Source organism: Podarcis vaucheri (genome assembly GCF_965113315.1).
Source record: "Podarcis vaucheri genome assembly, chromosome: 6".
In the NCBI taxonomy this organism is placed as follows: Eukaryota; Metazoa; Chordata; class Lepidosauria; order Squamata; family Lacertidae; genus Podarcis; species Podarcis vaucheri.
The window spans coordinates 74076505-74095144 of record NC_138764.1 but is presented as its reverse complement, the minus strand read 5'-3'; the positions used below and the strand labels follow the sequence as shown (position 1 = coordinate 74095144).

At 44.6% G+C, this 18640-nt stretch overlaps 1 protein-coding gene across 8 annotated transcripts in view; it reads left to right on the top strand.

Annotated features, from left to right (window-relative positions):
• NAV1 (neuron navigator 1) overlaps positions 1-18640 on the top strand; it is a 279830-nt gene that overhangs the window by 95589 nt on the left and 165601 nt on the right. For 7 of the 8 annotated variants that reach the window (XM_082227392.1, XM_082227391.1, XM_082227390.1 and 4 more), the window contains exon 4: positions 2828-3697. The exons of the other annotated variant lie outside the window; for it this stretch is intronic. In XM_082227392.1, coding sequence (XP_082083518.1) covers positions 2828-3697 — 870 coding nt within the window. The remainder of the gene's footprint in view (positions 1-2827; positions 3698-18640) is intronic. 8 annotated transcript variants of the gene reach the window in all.

Sequence of the window (18640 nt, the reverse complement as noted above, 5' to 3'; positions counted from 1 at the left end):
CTGCTATAGCAGTCACACACATTATCTCAGTAATCCTTAACAACAAAAGGGAGGTCAACAGCATTATTATCCCATTGGAAAGAAAATACCTTACCTAGAACCAATGACATAGGCAATATTTGAACTGGGGATTTCATGGCTCATGGTTAATTCTCTTTGGCACTAGACTATACTAGTTCTCACTGTAAGTTGGAGGAGGCTGGGGGATGTCCACGAGACCTAAAAACCCCTCTTGATTATTGCTGGATATTTGGAGCACGTTCACTGACTACAGGTTCATTTCTGAGCATAGCTCAAAGTGTCCATTATCTTTAACAGCCTAGACAGTTTGGGAGCAGGGTGCCTAAATAATGCTTTCTTCCCAGCCTCTAGTATGGCTGATGAGAATGTAAGAGAGAGCCTTTTCTGTTGTTGCACCAGGGCATATAACTCTCTGCTATGAGAGATTCTACTTAGTTGGTCTTTTGTTGCTAGCTAAAGTTTTTGTTTTGTTTTGGCAGGTTCCTGCTCCATCTTTATTGTATTTTAAATATGTGCTGCTTGGTTTGCACTTTTTCGGACCTGTTTTACGAATTGTTTTAAAATTAAGGTTAGGTGCCTGGAGCTTCCTTCAGGCCAGTCTCATTAAGTCCTGACCAGCATTCAGGGATTATGGAAGTTGTAGTTAAACAGCCTCTGAAGTACCACAAGGCAGTGGAAGAGTGGGATACAAATTGTATAATAAATAAGCTAGTTTCAGCACAAGAGATCCCTGCATACTGCAAGTTCAGTGTAGCTAGCACACTTCCATGTTTTCATGTCTTTGCAGTGTTGCACCCTCTTTTTTCTTGTGTGTGTGTTATAGTTTGTGTTTCATATTGGAGCATGGAACTGAAAGCGGCAGGCTTATTATGTGCTGCCTTGGCTAGTGCCACACATAGATGTGGTAGCAGGAATTATTTTTAATATCAGCCTCTTGTGGAAATGGGTTTGGTTTGGATCACTGCACAGAGACAGCAGCCTGATACCACTATCTGTTCTATATGTGAAAGCTGATAATCTTTCTGCACAGGCAAGGGCTGTTCTTCTGTCAGTGCTAAGCAGTGGGAGCTCAGATTCCTGAATTCTTTTTCTGGGCTTGCCACTGACCCTTTCTGAGTAGCTGTTGAACCTTTTCCATGGTGACATGGGACAAGGAAGGCTGTTTCATGCTCTGCTGAATTCATACATGGAAGCTCCTTCAGAATAAGAAATGGCAAGATTCTCTTTTGTGGTGTCATCGTGTCAAGTGATGAATATGTGTGTATATTGCTATGTGTATGCATGCTGGGAAACTAATTGGCTGTGGTATATCCAACACATTCACACCATGTCTTGGGTCTTGTCCAGTATATGGTGCATTTTGTAATAGGAAGTGATTCCTGTGTAATTGCAAGGGAAGGAAAGAACTGATTTGCATGCAAAGCCTGATGGGCACCCCAAAGAAAACCTAAGTCAAGGCTCAACAGGGCTTTCCTACTTTCAATGCCAAGGTTTGTTCTTGCATGACCAAGCAGTGCACTTAAGCATGTGTAGATTGCTTTGTCTTCAGCACTAGTCACTCCCAGGTGGTGAGTTTTTGGGAGAACGGGTTCCAGAACAGAAGCGGCTGCAGTCTTGAAAATGGGAACCTTTTCAGTACCCTTTTATGCCAAATACATTTTGATGGACAAGCTGTTGCCCCCATTCCCCATACAACTGAACTGGCAACTAATTTTGTTCCTCAATTCTGGCAACATAGGCAGCTTCCATCGCAGGACCTGAGGACTAAGATGAGCTAGATTAGGAGTCTCAAGGGGAGCCGGAGGGGGGCTGGCCCAACTCCCACTCACTCTCTCAGCATCCTCAGCCTGAGGCAACTGCTTCACTTCGCCTAATGGCAGAGCTGGCCCTAGCTCTGCTTCTGGGGCTCTGGGGAAGGAGGACAGGACAGGAGATTTCCATGCATGGATCTCTGGTGGGCCAAAAATGGCCCCAGGGTCAGGGGTGCCAACTTGAATAAAATATTGGGACGATAAGCCCCACCCCACATAATCACACGACGCGATGCACGCACACAATCTGAATGGCAATGCCTATCGACTTTTGGGGGGCGGTCCCCACAATATTTTATAGGGCGGGGCAAAGGGATCTCAGCCCCAAGGAGTTGGCTCCTGTACCCAGGGGGTCCGTCAGATGATTTGCCCCCCCCCCCCGTGGGGGCTGGCTGCTGGAGTGCCTTGCCACGACGTCTCCCCCTTCCCCGCCTATGCCTGCCTTCCGCTGTCGAAAGCGCCCTGCTCTCCCTCGGCGCCTCTCAAGCGCAGAGGCAGGCAAGGCTCCGCGAGTGCGCGCGCACGCGTACTTATTCGCCGATGTCCACACGCGCACACACACCCTCACGCACAATTACACACGCCTCCTCCCGAGCCAGAAATAGCCTCGCGCGCGTCTCGCGCCCCCACTCCACTCCCTTTCTCTGCCGAGCCGGCAGCATCTCGCAGGCGGGCAGGGAGGGCCCGTTTTTTGTTCGCCTCGCCTCTCGCTTCGCTTCCCCCCTCAGTTTCCCCAGCGGCGCTGGAGGAGATAGGAGGGGCCGGGCGCTCTGCGCTTCTGTGAGCGCGCGCGCCGGGGCGGGGAAGGTGGCACCGGCTGCTTTGATAGCGTGTGTCTCTCTTTTTTCCCCTGTTTTATCCCACCTCCTCCTCCTCCTCCCTTCTCCCCCCACCCCTTTTCTCTCTCTCTCTCTCCCCTCCCTCCCCTCCTCCGACCTTCCCGTTTTCCTCCTCTCCTCCTTCTTTCATTCTTTCTTCTCCCTCCGTTGCTTCAGAGGCTGGGCTTTTAAATGGTTTCCTCGCGGCGGGCGGGAAGAAGATGCTTGGCAGCGGCGGCGGCGGCAACAGCAACGACGTCCGGAGGCTGCAGCGCGACGCGGAGCTGAGCGGCGACGAAGGGCCCGAGGAGGCGCTGAGGGGCTACAAGAAGCAGGCGTCGGCGTCGGCGTCGTTGGGCGACGGCAGCAACAAGGCCATGATGCAGAAGCGCGGCAGCGCCAAGGGCCCCGGCGGCGTGGCGGCGCCCAAGGCGCCGGCCGAGCTGAAGGTCTTCAAGGCCGGCAGCGTGGAGGGCCGAGGGCCGCTGGCCTCCAACCTGCGCAAGCAGAAGTCGCTCACCAACCTGTCCTTCCTGACGGACAGCGAGAAGAAGATGCAGCTGTACGAGCCCAAGTGGAGCGACGACATGGCCAAGGCGGCCAAGGGCTTCGGCGGCCGGAGCCTTAAAGGCGGCAAGGAGGCGCCGCCGCCGCTCATGTCCAAGAACCTCTCGCGCTCCGAGCACTCGCTCTTCCAGGCCAAGCTGGCGCCTCCGGCCGCCGGCCACAAGCCTCCGCCGCCGCTGGCGCCGCTGCCCTCCAACCTGGGCAAGCCCAGCCGCATCCCGCGAGGGCCCTACGCCGAGGTCAAGCCCCTCAGCAAGGCGCCCGAGGCCGGCAGCGGCAGCGACGACCTCAAGTCGGACGACGAGATCCTCTCCAGCAAAGGCAAGGCGGCGCAGCAACAGAAGCAGCAGCAGCAAGCGGCCCCCCAGCCTGCCGGGAAAGGGGCGCCGGCGGAGGAGAAGGCTTTCCTGAAGGTGGATCCCGAGCTGGTGGTCACCGTGCTGGGCGATCTGGAGCAGCTGCTCTTCAGCCAGATGCTCGGTGAGTCCGTCTCTGCCGTCCCTCCCTCCTTCCCTTCCCATGGATGGATGGATGGATGGATGGAAAGCTGCCTTGCTCGGTGAAGGTTATTGGGGAGACTTGAGTGGGAGGAGGAGTGAGCGTCCCCTCCCCAGAGGACAGGTGTCAGCCGGCGCTCTTGGTTTTGGGGTGCCTTCATGGATTGGAGGGTGACCCTCCGCAGGCTTTCCCGCTCTCTTTGCAGAGGGATGCGGTGTTGCGTCTGACTGCCTTGCCTTGTAGGGTACAAGAGGATTTTTAAGTGTGAGGAGTAAGCAAGTTCGGCTCCAAAGTAGACCACTTCAGCCTGCTTATTTTATAACTGTAAGCACTCCGGGAGGCTTTCCTCTCGCCTTCTTAATTCATTCATTTATTTTTGGTTTATCCCTTGAGTATAGCAAATAGGCTGTCTTTCACATCATCCCTGCCCTCCACACAGAAAAACCCTCCAGGCTCCCTCCAAAAGAGGCGTCTCAAACCTAATTGAGCCAGCATACTAATAAATGTTAGTTAAAATCCCCCAGTTTTCTGTGCAAAGGTGAAACAGGTAGCAGAAGTGGGCAGGAGGGAAGATAAATTTCATTCTGGTTCTTTTTTTCTTTTTATTTTGCTCAAGACATCCAGGTCAAGGGAAAGCAAGGGAAAGAGAAACATTATTAATATTATTATTAATATTATTATTATTATTATTATTATTATTATTATTATTATTATTATTTCATTTTAGCTTATGAAGCAGAGAAGATTTAGTTAGCAAGGGAATAGAACAAACCCAGACCTGGGGGTTCAGCAGCAATGAGTGGAAATGGGGATTGCATGAGGATGCCGTAATTGGTGTTAAAATGGATGGCACCCCCTTTACTATATTAGGGAGGAACAGTCAAAAAGGTCTATTGCTGCATATGCAGCTATGCCATGCAAGCATCCTTATGGCAAACCTGTGAAGGAGGTATGTGTGCGTGAGAGAGAGAAGCAGAAATTGTGACTGCAGCATGGGCTGTCATCCATGGAGCTGAGGCAGCAAGGACTGTGAGATGCTGCAAGACAGCTGGATTGCAGACTGTGTCTGCATTTCCCATAAGGGGGTGTGCACACAGGGCACAGAATGAGCCGTCATTGCCTTCTGGTTGCTGTTGGTGAAAGAGGGGAGTGGTCGCTAACACAGCTCCCGTGCCAGCTGCAGCTGAAATGAAAACCTGCAACATGACAGTGGGGTACACGGCAGTGAGGAAGGAAGGATGTGTCGGTGCCTCCAGAACAGACAGAGAGGAGTAGATCCTGTTTGGTTACTAGGGAGATCTGCATAGGAGCAGCAGTTGCTAGCGCTTCAGTGCTGCTCTTGCTCTACTCCACCTGGAATCTCTCTATTCGAGACACCCGCCCAGGAATGGCTGCTTTGCAGATGTCATAGGCTTAAGCGTAAGGGAATACATAGCAGCACCTCCTAAGCACCAACAATTTGGTTTCCATGCAACAGCTCAGCTCGTAATGATCAATCACTACGGAATACAAAATTCCCTGTTCCTCTCTTGCCTTGTAAATGCTTCTGTAACTGAACAGCAGGAAGATAATTCAAACAGAAGCTTCTGCGTTTAGGAACAGAAAGTCGGGAATGATGGGCACTAGGTTGGCGCTTTTAGAAACTTAGGATTGTTTGAATTGCCTTCAAATGCTGCCTATATCTTGCAAAACTACCACACCCTTTGCATTGACTGCAACTGATGCTACTGGCTGAACTAAGCACAGGGCATAGATTCAGGTGCCAACAGCACTATCTATGTGGGATGGCAGACCAGAGCTGTAATTTGAGGTTGCAGGAGCACAGGCAGGGGAGTGGTTATGGAGGAGGAGACTGGTAATTAGATGCTGTGGAATGGGAGATGGGAGATAGGGAACTAAGTGCTGGAATAAGGAGCTATGGGGTTGGGGCTGAAGGACTTTATGACAGGTAGAACATGGGTCTAGAATGTGGGCAGGACTCAACAGAACATGGGCCTGCTGCTGATTGAGGATGGCAAATGGAATATGTGTAATTAGGGCACTGTTACACATGATAGCGAAAAAAGGGCAGTACCTTAGCGAAAGAGCACATGCTTTGTATGTGAAAGGTCTCGGGTTCAACCCTTTGCATCTCCAAAAGGAGCTGGGGGAAAAACTCCACCTGGAAACCCCAGAGAATTGCTGCCACTGAATATTGACAATACTGAGCTAGATGGATGACTGCCCTTTCTGTAAGAAGGCAGCTTCCTGTTTTTCCTAAATGGAGACAATATCTCTGTAGGAAAACAGTTTATGCTTGGGTGTGTATCCCATCACATTTGAAGGTGGTGTGACAATATTCATGGCAAAATAATATTTGTGCCATTTTGAAAAATGACAGTGTGCTATCTTTGTGCAGGGAAAACTATGATTTACCAGATAATGCTGGAGCGAGGGTGGAAACGGAATGCAGAGCCAGCATAGAATGTAAAGATTTGTATCAGAGTTACTGGGCATTGGCAGAACTGGGGAGAGTACCATGCAAGGCTAGTGTAGCAAATATAACTGGGCATTAGAATGGGTAGCATTGGCAAATTCATGGAAGGGAATGACAGGGAGGGCTGCCATTTGGGAATTACAAGTCTGTAAATCCATAGAGTGAAACTTCTGTGTAGTGTATCCCCCATCCCGCTCTTGGCTGTAGCAAAGACCAGGTCAGGTTTTTTAGCTTGCAAATGAAGATATGTTTATTAAAAATCTCAACAAAATGTGATATAGGAATTAGAGGCTTGGTTTTGCTTGTCCAGTGGGGGATGGAAGAAGCAGGTTGCTCAGCAGCTGGTTTGTGTTTCTAGTGGAAACACTTGGGCTTCCATTTCCCCAAAGCTCCCTCCAGAAAAGAGAACACACTTTAGTCTTGGCTGATAATTGACCTGCTGTCTTTATTCCTCTCCCCTCTATTCCAAGGAAGACGTAGCTTGTAAAAGCTGAACAGTGTGTAAGAACTAGTATAGACTAGGAAAAAAGACAATTGAATGATGAAACCTGCTTTCTGCCCCTTGCTTGCACCTCCTTCTATTGCCTCACCATTGTATCATATAGAAACATGTGCACTTAGTTCCCATTTTGTAAAATGAATAATTTGGAGCTTACCTTGATCTTCAGATTCTTCATTCTGTTTACCCCCCCAAAAAAAACAACAACAACACCCACCCACCACCACCACCACCAACAACACCACCTGGAGCATCCCGAGCACATGTTGATTTACCTTCCATTCTTGAGCTGGATGAAGAGAGGGGAAGGATACAGGAAAGTCCTAAGAATATATAAAGAGCTATACTCTATCAGATGAGATGTATGTTTAACCCAATGCCTGCCCCTGCCAGATTTGAATGCTTCAGTTAATTTATAATTGCATGGGGTTACAACAGAGTAGTGAATTCCTTTTGCTTGTAATCTTGGAAGCATAATGCTAGGGACACCCTGAATTTGAACTTCCTATATCTGTCTTCCATCAAATTACCTAGTTCTTGGATTAAATTATACTGCTGGCAGAGAGTCCAATGTGAACCGTGAGAAAAATATTTACTCTTGTTTCTGCTGTGTCTTGTTGAAAGAGCAGAAAATCTCTTACTTACCTCTGTCTGTCCTCTTGTGATTTTGCATATATTATTTATCCCTTATTTGGGATCCCATTTTTTAGGTTGAAGCTTTATTTTTTTATTTTTTTATTGCTTTACTTTGCATAAAAGGAATCCTATTCCTGGTAACCTTTGTTGCTCCTGTTTGTCTTTTCTAGCTTTCTCTATGTAATATAGCCAGGACTGCTTAAAAAGTGCAGTACCATATTTTTTAAAAAAATCTTTTAAAAAAAAATTCATCACATTCTGTTTGTCTTTTTGGTGACTTAGCACATCAGTGCTGCCATTTTCAGAAAGCTCTCTGTAGCAGTTTAAGGATCGCTTAAATGAATAGCAATAGCTAATTTGATCCTGTGCACAACCTTGTTGGGTGTTACTTTTCCTTAATGTATGTGTAACTCAGCATCTACCATCACTGAAATTTATTTGCCATTTTGTTGTGCATCCCTGTAGTGCTAGGGGAACCTGCTGAAACTCTTCACAGTGTGCTTATGATTAAACTACTTTTAATTATTTGTCATTATATGAAGATCCGTTCACACCTTCTTCCAGGTTGTTAATGAATAGTTAGCAAGAGCAAGTTCCCATGCAGATCCTTGGAGACACCTCATTGTACACCTCTTTTCACTGAGATAACAGCCCATAAATTCATTCTCATTCCTTTATTTATCCAGTTGAGTGATCCAGAAAAAGACATTCCACTTTATCCTGTGACTGTTAAGGTTTTTGGGAAACTTTTCTGAGGGGACTCCACCAAAGGTTTTTTTGGAAATCAAAGAAGCGTGGGGTTAACCTTATCTACATTTTTTGCAAGATGGCCTCAATTTCTATTTGGTTAATGAGGTCTGATTCAGTGTAACACATCTCATGCCAGCAGCTAGAGATTCCCTTTGTAAGAAAAATAACAACCTGGTTTTCCACGGATGGATGGGGTGGAAGAAGATAAGAGATAATTACAGAGCAGGATTGGGGAATTATAGTTCCCATCATGTCTGACCATTAGTCTTGCCATGGGCGTAGCTAGGGGGGTGCAGGGGACAGCTCCCCCCCATCAAGTAAATAAATAAAAATACTTAACTAATTGACTAATTGCATTGCAGTTAACTTGGTTCTGTCCCCCCAATATAAAGCCTGCTCCCCTAAAATAAATCCTGGTCACACCCATAAGTCTTGCTTGCTGGTGCTGATGGGAACTGGAGTCAGACAACAGCCACAGGTTCCAGGCTCTTTCTCTATTTCTCTGTTGCAATCGGTAGATGTAGATTGGTATTGCTCGCAGTTTATTTTGCACCTTCACTCCTTTTCATATTTCTCAGTGCTTCATTTCCTTGCCCATCCATGTTTCGGTATTATTCTTCCTGCATTTTAGCACTTCCTCCTCCTCCTAGTACTCTGAGCAGCTCGCAAGCTGTGCTCAGTACTGATTGTGCACTTGGGTACTAGGTATGTGTCCTACCACATAGTTTCTCTTTGGGAATGGCTGGTAGCTTGGAACATGAAAAGTTAGGCAATCCCCTCCTTTCCCCATAAAATAAAGGAAGAAATAGCATGTCTCTTGGTGCAGATCACTGCATACATGATATGTGCTATGTCAGCATAAAAAAGGGAGTGTAATTCCCTCATAATGGCAGAGGAAATTATAATGAGGGACACCCTGGGATGTTTGCCTGGACTAACACAAAAGATATCCAGGAAGTTAAATGCCTCTTCAATGAGGTTTTAATGTCAGTTCAAAGAAATCTAGACATAGGACTCTAATCAGAGAGAACTCAGAATGAAGTGCAGATTGCATCATCTGTTTGTGGTATATCCGGGTACATATTGGGTTAAAAATAGCTGTTGCAGGTGTATCCTTGGCATCAATTAGCCAGTGACTCATTTTGTATATAACCAATGTATATAACTCATTTTGCTATCAATGGACCACATTTCCCTTTGAAAGTGAAGAATTACATCATAGAGATTACACACTGAAATATCAGCATGAATAGAACTATGGATTTTGACTTGTGGGTCTCATTCTTTCCCTAGTCTTTCAGCATGTTAATGACACCACAAGAGCACATGCCATTCGAGCAATCCCAGTGAGTTTTCAAATGTGTTAGCAACATAAAGTCTGGAAATGGAAGAAATCTCTATACTTCATAGGAAGCTTGGTCACCAGGGATACTGTTAAGAATGCTTTCCACCTTGCAGCAAAATCATTAACACACTATCAGTCATGATGGACACTATGCTCTGCCACTATGTATGCTTCTGAATACCAGTTTCTGGAAACTGTAGCAGGGAACCAACCAACCAATCAGTATTTGTATACTGTGTTTCCAAAGTTAAAACCATGCTCAAGGTGGCTTGCAACAATTAAAAAATTACAAACAACCAAAAGTAGTCATAAACAATAAATACAACATCACAATGTAGAAAACCAAGTCAAACAATTTCCACGTAAATCATAATAAGATCTAAAATAAAGATTTAAAAATAATATCAGTAACAGCAACAACCCTCCCAAAACAATACTCCAGCCCAAGAGTCTATTCATCAGTCTTGACTTTTGCAGCTGGAGCCAGTCAGGGCTCCACCCTCCCAGTTCCTGTGAAAAAAGGCTTGCAAGGCAGGGAGCAGGTCTTCCAGGACTCACAGCCACCTAGGGGTCTGCATGTGGCTGGGATTCTTTCAAAGAATGCAACAGTAACTGTACTGCAGTCTGATTCTGCAAGGCACTTCTTATTTTTCTAAGCAGGTGTTTGTGCCCAGGATCACTTAACATCGGTTAGCAAATGTTTTAACAGTTAAGAGATCCTGAGTATACACTTTCTCTTTGTTAATTTCAGACCCACTGGTGAATTATAGGGATTCCAGTAATTCAAAAAGTCAAAAGCAAATGAAAAACTGGTCAATGGCAATGAAGAACCCACAATTTCAGTCATGCTGTGTTCCTAAGTGTTGTTTGCTATCTGCTTCAGTGTGTGTGTTGTATGGAAAGAGTACCCCTGTGAAAGTGCACAGACATGAAGGAGATTGTGACCAACAGTTACCTGCTGGGTAGAGATACTGGCAGGGAGAGGAGTTGCTTTGTCTTTGGTTTGGACAGTAAAACTGTTAAAGTCATTACTTTGGAAGGAAAGTTAGGATAGTAAATACATACATACACACTTTTAGGACAGTTGTACCCTGTGTAATGAAATCAGAGGCAATAATGTTAATCTGAGGCTAGCAGTGCATAAATTACATCCATTCCATTTTCTCAGGGGTCAGCAAACCTTTTCAGCAGGGAGCTGGTCCACTGTCCCTCAGACCTTGTGGGGGGCTGGACTATATTTTTTTTGGGGGGGGATGAATGAATTCTTGTGCCCCACAAATAACCCAGAGATGCATTTTAAATAAAAGGGCATAGTCTACTCATGTAAAAACACGCTGATTCCTGGACCGTCCATGGGCCAGATTTAGAAGGCAATTGGGCCTTAGTTTGCCTACCCATGCATTATCTCCTTAAGACCTCCCATTCATTGCTCATGTCAATTCTATTGGGTATCAAATTCCATACTATATTGACCTTGTTGGATATGGCCTGTTGGGGCATTATTTGCAAGTTCTTCATGCGTTCTCTAGTAACCTGAGATTTCCACACCATTTAACTCACTGACTTCCCAACTCTTAGAAGATTTTCTGTCAGTCTGTTTGCTTTTCTTTGTCTTTAATTTCTCTTTTAACTATTAGGTTTCTCCTTATGTCATTCTTTGCTATGACATGGGGCTGATCCAACTATTAGTATTTTTTCCTCCAACTGGATCCTAAGCTCGCTTTCTCAGAAGTTAAATTGTTTCATAGTTTTGCTGCTGCATTGTGTTTGGGACTCTACAGACCATTAGAGGTAGCACATGCCTTGCCCAGAGAGCTCATTGTTTTGCACATTGATCTTGATAGTACTTGAAATAAAGCTCTTGCTATTTGATTTCAGTGGAATTTGCACCAGTGTAATGGGTTCTGGATTGGGCTGTAAAGCTTGGACCTTGTTGGCTGATGGAGCTGTCAAAAGATGATACATCCATAGCAGGAATCTAAGATACCTTGTTGTTATAAATATCTGAAAATGAGACATTGATAGGTCGATTGACCAAAACCTGGAACATTTATTATGTTGTGTTCAGTTGCTGAGGAACGTGTGCCAATTACTTTAAGAGAAAAGAAATTCTAAGAGGAGCAGATGTTCAAAACTGTTAGAGCAGGGAGCTGTAAATATAAACATGGCTGTGGTTTGGTTAGAGGGGGCTTGGCCACTCCTCCTTCACATATTTTAACCATCCTGAGATTAGGAGAAGGAGGACTGCAAGTATCTATGCTTGCATAATTATTGCTATCACTCAATAATAGTCAAGACTTTGTAAAGAACATGTGCAAGCTTTGCTGTAGGAATCTGTCTTCATGTTTTGGTAGGGATCTCTAGAGGTTCTTGCAGCAGAAACATCTGTTTTTGTAGTGACTATTTTCAACATACAAATTATATATTGCATGTCTGCTAAAGGCTGAGTTGTAAAAGCTTGTGGTGTATGGATTTGGTAGTTACATAGACAACAGATTGGTGAAGGAAGGTCAGAGCTGTAAAGGAACTGTGCATAAAAGGAAAACCTCTAGGCCACAAGTACACATATTTATGTGAATGCAAAATAGGTAACAATTATGCTTTCAATCCAGCATCTTTTGTACAAGAACCAATGTAGTTTAATGGTTTACATGGTGGACCAGGCCTGGGAGGTCCTGGGTTCAAATCACCCCTCAGCCATGAATATATCACTTGAGTGGCCTTGGGCATGCTACACTTTTTCAGGCTAACTGACCTCCCAGGGTGGTTGTGAAACAATTTGCAGTTTTTGTGCAGACTTTGAAATCAAACACAATTCTTTAGCTATTTATTTCTTTAAAAAACAAATAAACCAGACTGAACTGATTGCATTGCAGTCTGTTTTCTTACATATCTAATCTAGCTAACTGACTGTTCTAAGGGCAAAACAGGCTTACTTTAACTCACACATGCATGCACACGCATGCATTTCAGGGACTTGAGCACATCTTGTCGAGCACTTTACCTGTCACAACAACCTCTGTCAAGATAATTCCATCAACAGTTATTCACCAGGAAAACTAAATGGAACCTCCAGGAGGAATTCAGTGTTGCGCGATGCTGATCATTCCATCAGCGGAAGCATTACAGCTTGCCAGATGGGAACGATCCCTCTCTCCTCTCTCACATGCTGTTCTGGGGCTTCTCTTCACCCCCCAGCCAATTTTTTTTTTTGGGGGGGGAGCCCCATTGCACAAGCAGAAATCTTTGCACAGGCTTCCATTGATGGGACTCATCATGTGAGTGCTGCTCAACTTGTTCAGGCATAGCATACATCCAACAACAGGTGTTTGTACAAACAGGAGGGCTGTTGCTTTAAAGGCCCGCGTGTGAGCTTCTCAGAAGCTTTGGTTGGCCACTGTTGGAAACAGAATCGAGGACTTGATAGCTCTTTGATCAACGTCAACTGTTGGTAGAGCACCAGATTCTTAATCTCAGGGTCGTGGGTTTGAGCCCCATATTAGCCAAAAGATTCCTGCGTTGAAGGGGATTATATGACCCTCAGGCCCCTTTCCATCTCTCCGATTCTCTGATTCTTTTACTCTTACTGTGTTCTTATATGGAAAACACGGCAGCACGGGTGCTATTCTCCTGACCTCTGGTTTGTCATGCTGATGCTGCTTGGTGTGAAGAAGAGGGTGACTCTAAAGTTTGAGTGCAAGCAGTAGATGATGTACAACTGTGGCATTGTTTTCTGCTTGGAGTACTCCACCCATCCTCTGTGGAGATACAGCAGTTCAGGGTACCTATACCACTGTCTGTTCAGATTTTTGTCAAGATTGGATATGGATTGCAGCCAGCCAACTGAGAGTTGAGGGACTGAGAGTCCATTTGCAAGACTGACCATTGCTAATTAATTGATTTATGAATGAATGAATGATCACTCTGGGAAACCTTTAATCTTAAGAGATGGCACTCCCCCCCCTCCTGCCATAACAGGAATTGATTAGAGTGGTAACCCCCCCCCGGCAGTACTTGAGTTTGGGGTTCAAAAGCGTATGTGCATCTCTACAGTCGATTAGAGATCTGTGTAATTAGAATCCAAAGTATGGCATTATTAATACTGATATGCTATAGTCTTCAGGCACAGAATGTGAAGTATAAAATGTTAGCTTCTCTTTATGTTTCAGAATATTGTTTTCTTTGTAAGCAGTATTGCTTCTATGGTATCTCACTCCCTTTGCCCCTCTTACTTTGTCAATGATTTCCTCATTTCCTCTGCTTTCAACTGGGCTCTGAGGGCTTTACTCTTTTTAGTGTTGACTCCACAGAACCATTGACACCAGAGTATTTCTAATAAAACCCAGAAAGCTTTGGGGAATCAGGTCATTCCTGATATGGAGAAAACTAAGGCAGGCGTGGTCCACATAAAATAAGCGCTCATGTAAAGAAGGTGGGGCCATCATTTTGGCATATAAGTTAGCAAAAGCTAGGACACGCTAGCTATAAATAACTTGTTAATTGCTTCCTGTTTTGCAAAGCATCTGGTATGGACAATGATCAGAGGAAGATGCTGATTTATTTTACCCTGGCTTGGGGTTTATAGTTTTTGGTGCACTGGGACCTTGTTCAGTTTTGTTTGTGCTTTGGCCTCCTTTACTTTTTTATAATCAGTTGAGTATAGTGATATGAAAGGCCCTATAATTATATAAAAACACAGTGGCTTGAACAGAGATGTTCTTTGAGTCATTTTTAGACCTATGATTCTATGGCTAACCACTTATTTTGTCACTAGATTGCAGGAAACCACTTCTAAGAATGTTCCTTTGAGCAAAGTCAAGATCTCTTGTACATGTTTAATTTCTTGTCAAAGGCATTTTAGACACCTTTGATAATACCTTCAAACCATGTAAAATGTTGATATGGGATAAAGACCCCACTTTGAGCAAAATGTGAATGATCTTAACTGAAATGGGATTCAGAATGGCACACATGGTTTCCCACTCATTTGTATCCGTACAGTCCTGTGGGCTGTGGGCTGATGTGAGTGATGATGATTTGCTTAGGGTCACCCAGTGAACTTCCTGATTGGGTGGGGCCAAGAACCTCAGTCTCTTATCTGTTTTAGTCTGTCACTCTATCCAGTGTACCACTCTGGCCCTCACCCCACCCTTCCTCCAACTCCACCAGGTCTTGGATAAGTGTTCCCTTGAATTATTTTCTTCCCAATCAGCTTCATGCTCAGTGATTTGAGGAATATTCATCTCAGAACTCATTAGGAGCACCCATGGAAGCACCCAGGTGGAGATGGAGGCTGCATTACCTTGAGGGATTTGTTCCAGGTCACTGCAGAACTGGTGATTATCTCTTCTTTTTAAGGTGTGCTACATAACCTTGTTAATGATGCCAACCATTTGTGACAATGCATCCTTGTGTTGATCACAGGAGTAATTCTGGCTCTAAAGAAATGTGACATCTTCCCATGCTCAGTTTCATTTCCCCGATTTCAGCTCTACTGTACTGTTTCCAGCTTCTAATTCTCCTTTATTTTCACATGAAAATTTCAAATTATTGTGCTTCTTCCTCCTTAAGGGCAAGTTGCATGTCCTTGATGCTTTTATTTTAACTTAAAAGCAGAAATGGGGTGGTGTTGAACTGGCTCGGTATAAGACAAGTGTGATGTAATTTAACTAGTTGTCTGTGACAACACAAAGACAACTGAAGATGGGATTGGTCATGGTTCATGTTCTTTGACTTCAGCCCTGCTTGCATCATTGTCTTCCCAACCACATAGCTAATGGAGTTCTCTTTGGAGATTCCCTGTGGTGCATGGTGACATTCACATGGCAACTTTTGCTTCTTATCCTGTCACATGGCTCTCACAGCCCGTGTTCAGACTCTTCTGTTCCTCGAAGGAAGTGTCTCTTCTGTTGAAAGAAGTTGATCCTAGCACTGTCAGGAGATGGGATCTTTTGCTGGAGTAGTGCAGCTCATAAAACAGCTCTTTTCCTTGTGGCAAGGGGGAGCTCTAAAAAGGTCAGTGTTGTCCACCAGAGGGTGAGTAGAGATGCATAATCGTTCAGCATCCATATACTTTAAGGGCTTCCGGTGCGTCTTTTATACAAACAGCTAAAGAAAGAGTATTTTCATGTACTTGCAAGACATGCATAGATACAGGTGTTACCTCTGCCTAGGTTTAATTTTGAAGGAGCTCCTGGTGTCCCCCCAGCTGATTCGGACCACAGCGGCTAAGAATTAAGGAATTTAATACTCACCAGTAGGTACTTTCTTTTCCTGCACACACATTGACTTTCCTTATTAAAATGTATGGGCTCTGTACAAAATTCAGCTCCTGGACTGTCTAGGCCTTAGTTAATAGAGTTTAGTGGACTTAAATTCAATATGGCAGGAGGCATGCTTGCAAGAGGAATAGGGAGGGGCCCAGGAGAAGCAAAATGCAGTGGGGAGATTAAGCACACATCCTTTGCCCTCCACTTCTCACCTGCAGAGCTCAGGCCACATCTTTGGATTAAGTGCCCCACACCTAGTCTAGAGTTTTTGGTCACTTCACAAGCAGTTGATTAGCAGCAGAACAATCCCCCTCTTCCTCGTCCCCAGCTGAGTGGATCAAGGTGAAGGATCCCATGGTTTACACTGAGCTCCTCAGACTGGCAGCAGTGACAGCCATTGTGGCATTTCCTGTTCATGTCATGTTTAGCTTCTTTTCCAATATCAGCTTTCATCAAGCATAGGCAAGAATAGTAGTTAAATACTAGTTAAATACTACATCACCTCTCCTTCTTTGCTTCAGAAGCCCAAGTCCCTGATGTTACCCAGAGGCCAATTAAGGAAGGCAAGGGTTGTTCATTGGGTAGTCATGAGTGAACAGAAGTGCATTATGATTTTCTTGGGCACTGTGGAAGCCAGTAAGACTGTTGTTCCCTAAAGGGATGAGAGCTTTTAGCCTTGTAGCAGCACCAGTGTCTTGACTTTAGCAAACTATGGTCATTTCTCTTTATTTTCATATATATAGTAAAGAAAACCTTATGTGAATGGAGAATGGTGCATACATGTTCAAATTGTTGCATTTCCTACTGAAGCATGTAGAAGTGTCACCCCTGTTCTTTTATAGCTGCTGTTTCTTTGTGTTTCACTGAGAGAGGCAGGGACTTAAAGGGAATGTGAATGATTGGATAGAGTGTGGTGTTGATAACACCAAGGTTGCAAGTTCAATCCCTGAAAGGAAAGGAGCAGTTGCATATTCCTGCATTTCACAGGGTTAGATTAGATTATCCTCACCATCCCTTCCAATTCCATGATTCTATCTTTTGCCTGGTATTTGTACAAAAATACAGTAGAGTCATGTGAGAACAGCCCTTGAGAGGATCAAGAAAGACAAAAATAGTGAATTTCAGATCTTAATATTGCCTAAGTACTAATTGGTTTCAAAATGTGATGGTAAAACGTGGCAGAAGTGTTAGCAACTGATATGACTTTCACAAAGGCGGAGAATATCCAGCCCTCCCATGAAACAACACAAGAGAGTGTTGGATAGTATGCTAACTTTAGATCAGGCTATCTTGGGATATACTTTGGTTTTCAGCCTTTCAAACTTTTCCAAGACAAATCAGGACAGTTGCCAACTTCATCTTGGGATTCAAGAGATGGAAGTTCTGCATCCTAAATCTGTGTTTTGCTGCTTTGTAATGCTTCCCACATGATGGCTTTAGAAAACAGATACCTTCATCTTCGATCAGTGCTGCTGGGAAAAGCCAAGAAGCATTGAATCTTGTGCCAGAATGTGTACATTTTCAAGGAAGAAAAATAACCACAGTCTGATCTGATGTTTGAGAAACAGTGATGGCTAGTTTCCATGCGAAGTCACTCATCCTAACCTATGCCATTTGCAAAGAGACAAGTAGTTGCATTAATTATGAATAAACATGGGTATGCCTGCACCTGTAATGCAGCTATATCGAGGGCAGTTCACAACTGCTTTGTTAAAATTTTATAATCTGCTTTTTCACTAACACTCTCAAGACTTTTTACACAGTCCTGCTAGAACAAGTTGGATTATAAAATAAAACAAAACTATAAAACATGCCACCATACATATCAGAATTTGATGTAAGGAGCTAAGGGGTTTTGTAGTGCTGATATTATTCTGATATAACAAAGGGGGCAGAGGGATCATGCCCTCTTTCAAATAATAGTGTGTTTTTAAATTGCCAAATATGTAGCAGTCAAAGGCACTTTTATGCCCCTTTCTTGGTATAGCATATTTGGCAGCTGCAGATTATCATAATGAATGCTACAGATATCCTATTTTGTTCATAGATGGCCTATTGGCCACCTAAGAATAATCATGCCATTGATTCTTCCTTTCTCTTTTTCCTTCTCTCTCCTGGTTCCTGTGGCAGCCAGTAACCCAGTCCTGGCTGTCATGTTTCTTTATGATGATGTGTTCATGTCCACATATCCAGTTTCCTAAGTAAACGTGGCAGTCAGAACTGGAATGCTGGAAGCCAGCTTAAGCAGTAGGTGCATCAAACAGTTGACAGCCCCTCGGATGGCAGGTTGGGGAAAAGTTTGACTGATGCCGATGTGTATAAGGTTAGAGAATAGGACACCTTCTGGCCAGCCATGTTCTTAGTCTGTCTGTAGAAACTGGTTGAAAGATAGTGTTGGAAACAACACAGCAGACAGCAATATGGCAAATATCGAGTGCGACTCTATTCAAGTTCTAGGCTTGTCATTGCAAATTACATAGGAGGCTGAATCTTGAAACTGTGGTGTGGCAATGGATAGGGCTGGGTGAGCCATAGCTGCTTGTTGCTGCCACCAGTGCTGGGCCCGGTGGCAGCCTGGGCCTGACTCTGCAAGGCACAGGGTGCAGTCCGCTCCAGCGCTAGCGGATCAGGGCCTTTGGATGTTGCCAAGGGGCACGTCGTCCTGGCTCTGCAAGGCGTGAGGTGAAATCCACCCTGACTGAGCGGGGTTGTCTGGTGCTGCTGACTTGCATCTAGTAAATAAGTGTCTACTCAGAAGCTTCACTGAGTTTAGTGGGCCTTACTCTCTGGTAAGGGTGTGTGGGGCTATTGCATTTTATCTAGGCATGCAGCTCTCCTCTGGATAACAATATCTTTTTGCACCTGGTCAGTGAGGTCCACTTTCTTTTTTAAAATTCTCCCATTTATACAGAACTCCCTGTGCACCTTTTGGACTGTATCTGTAGGTTTC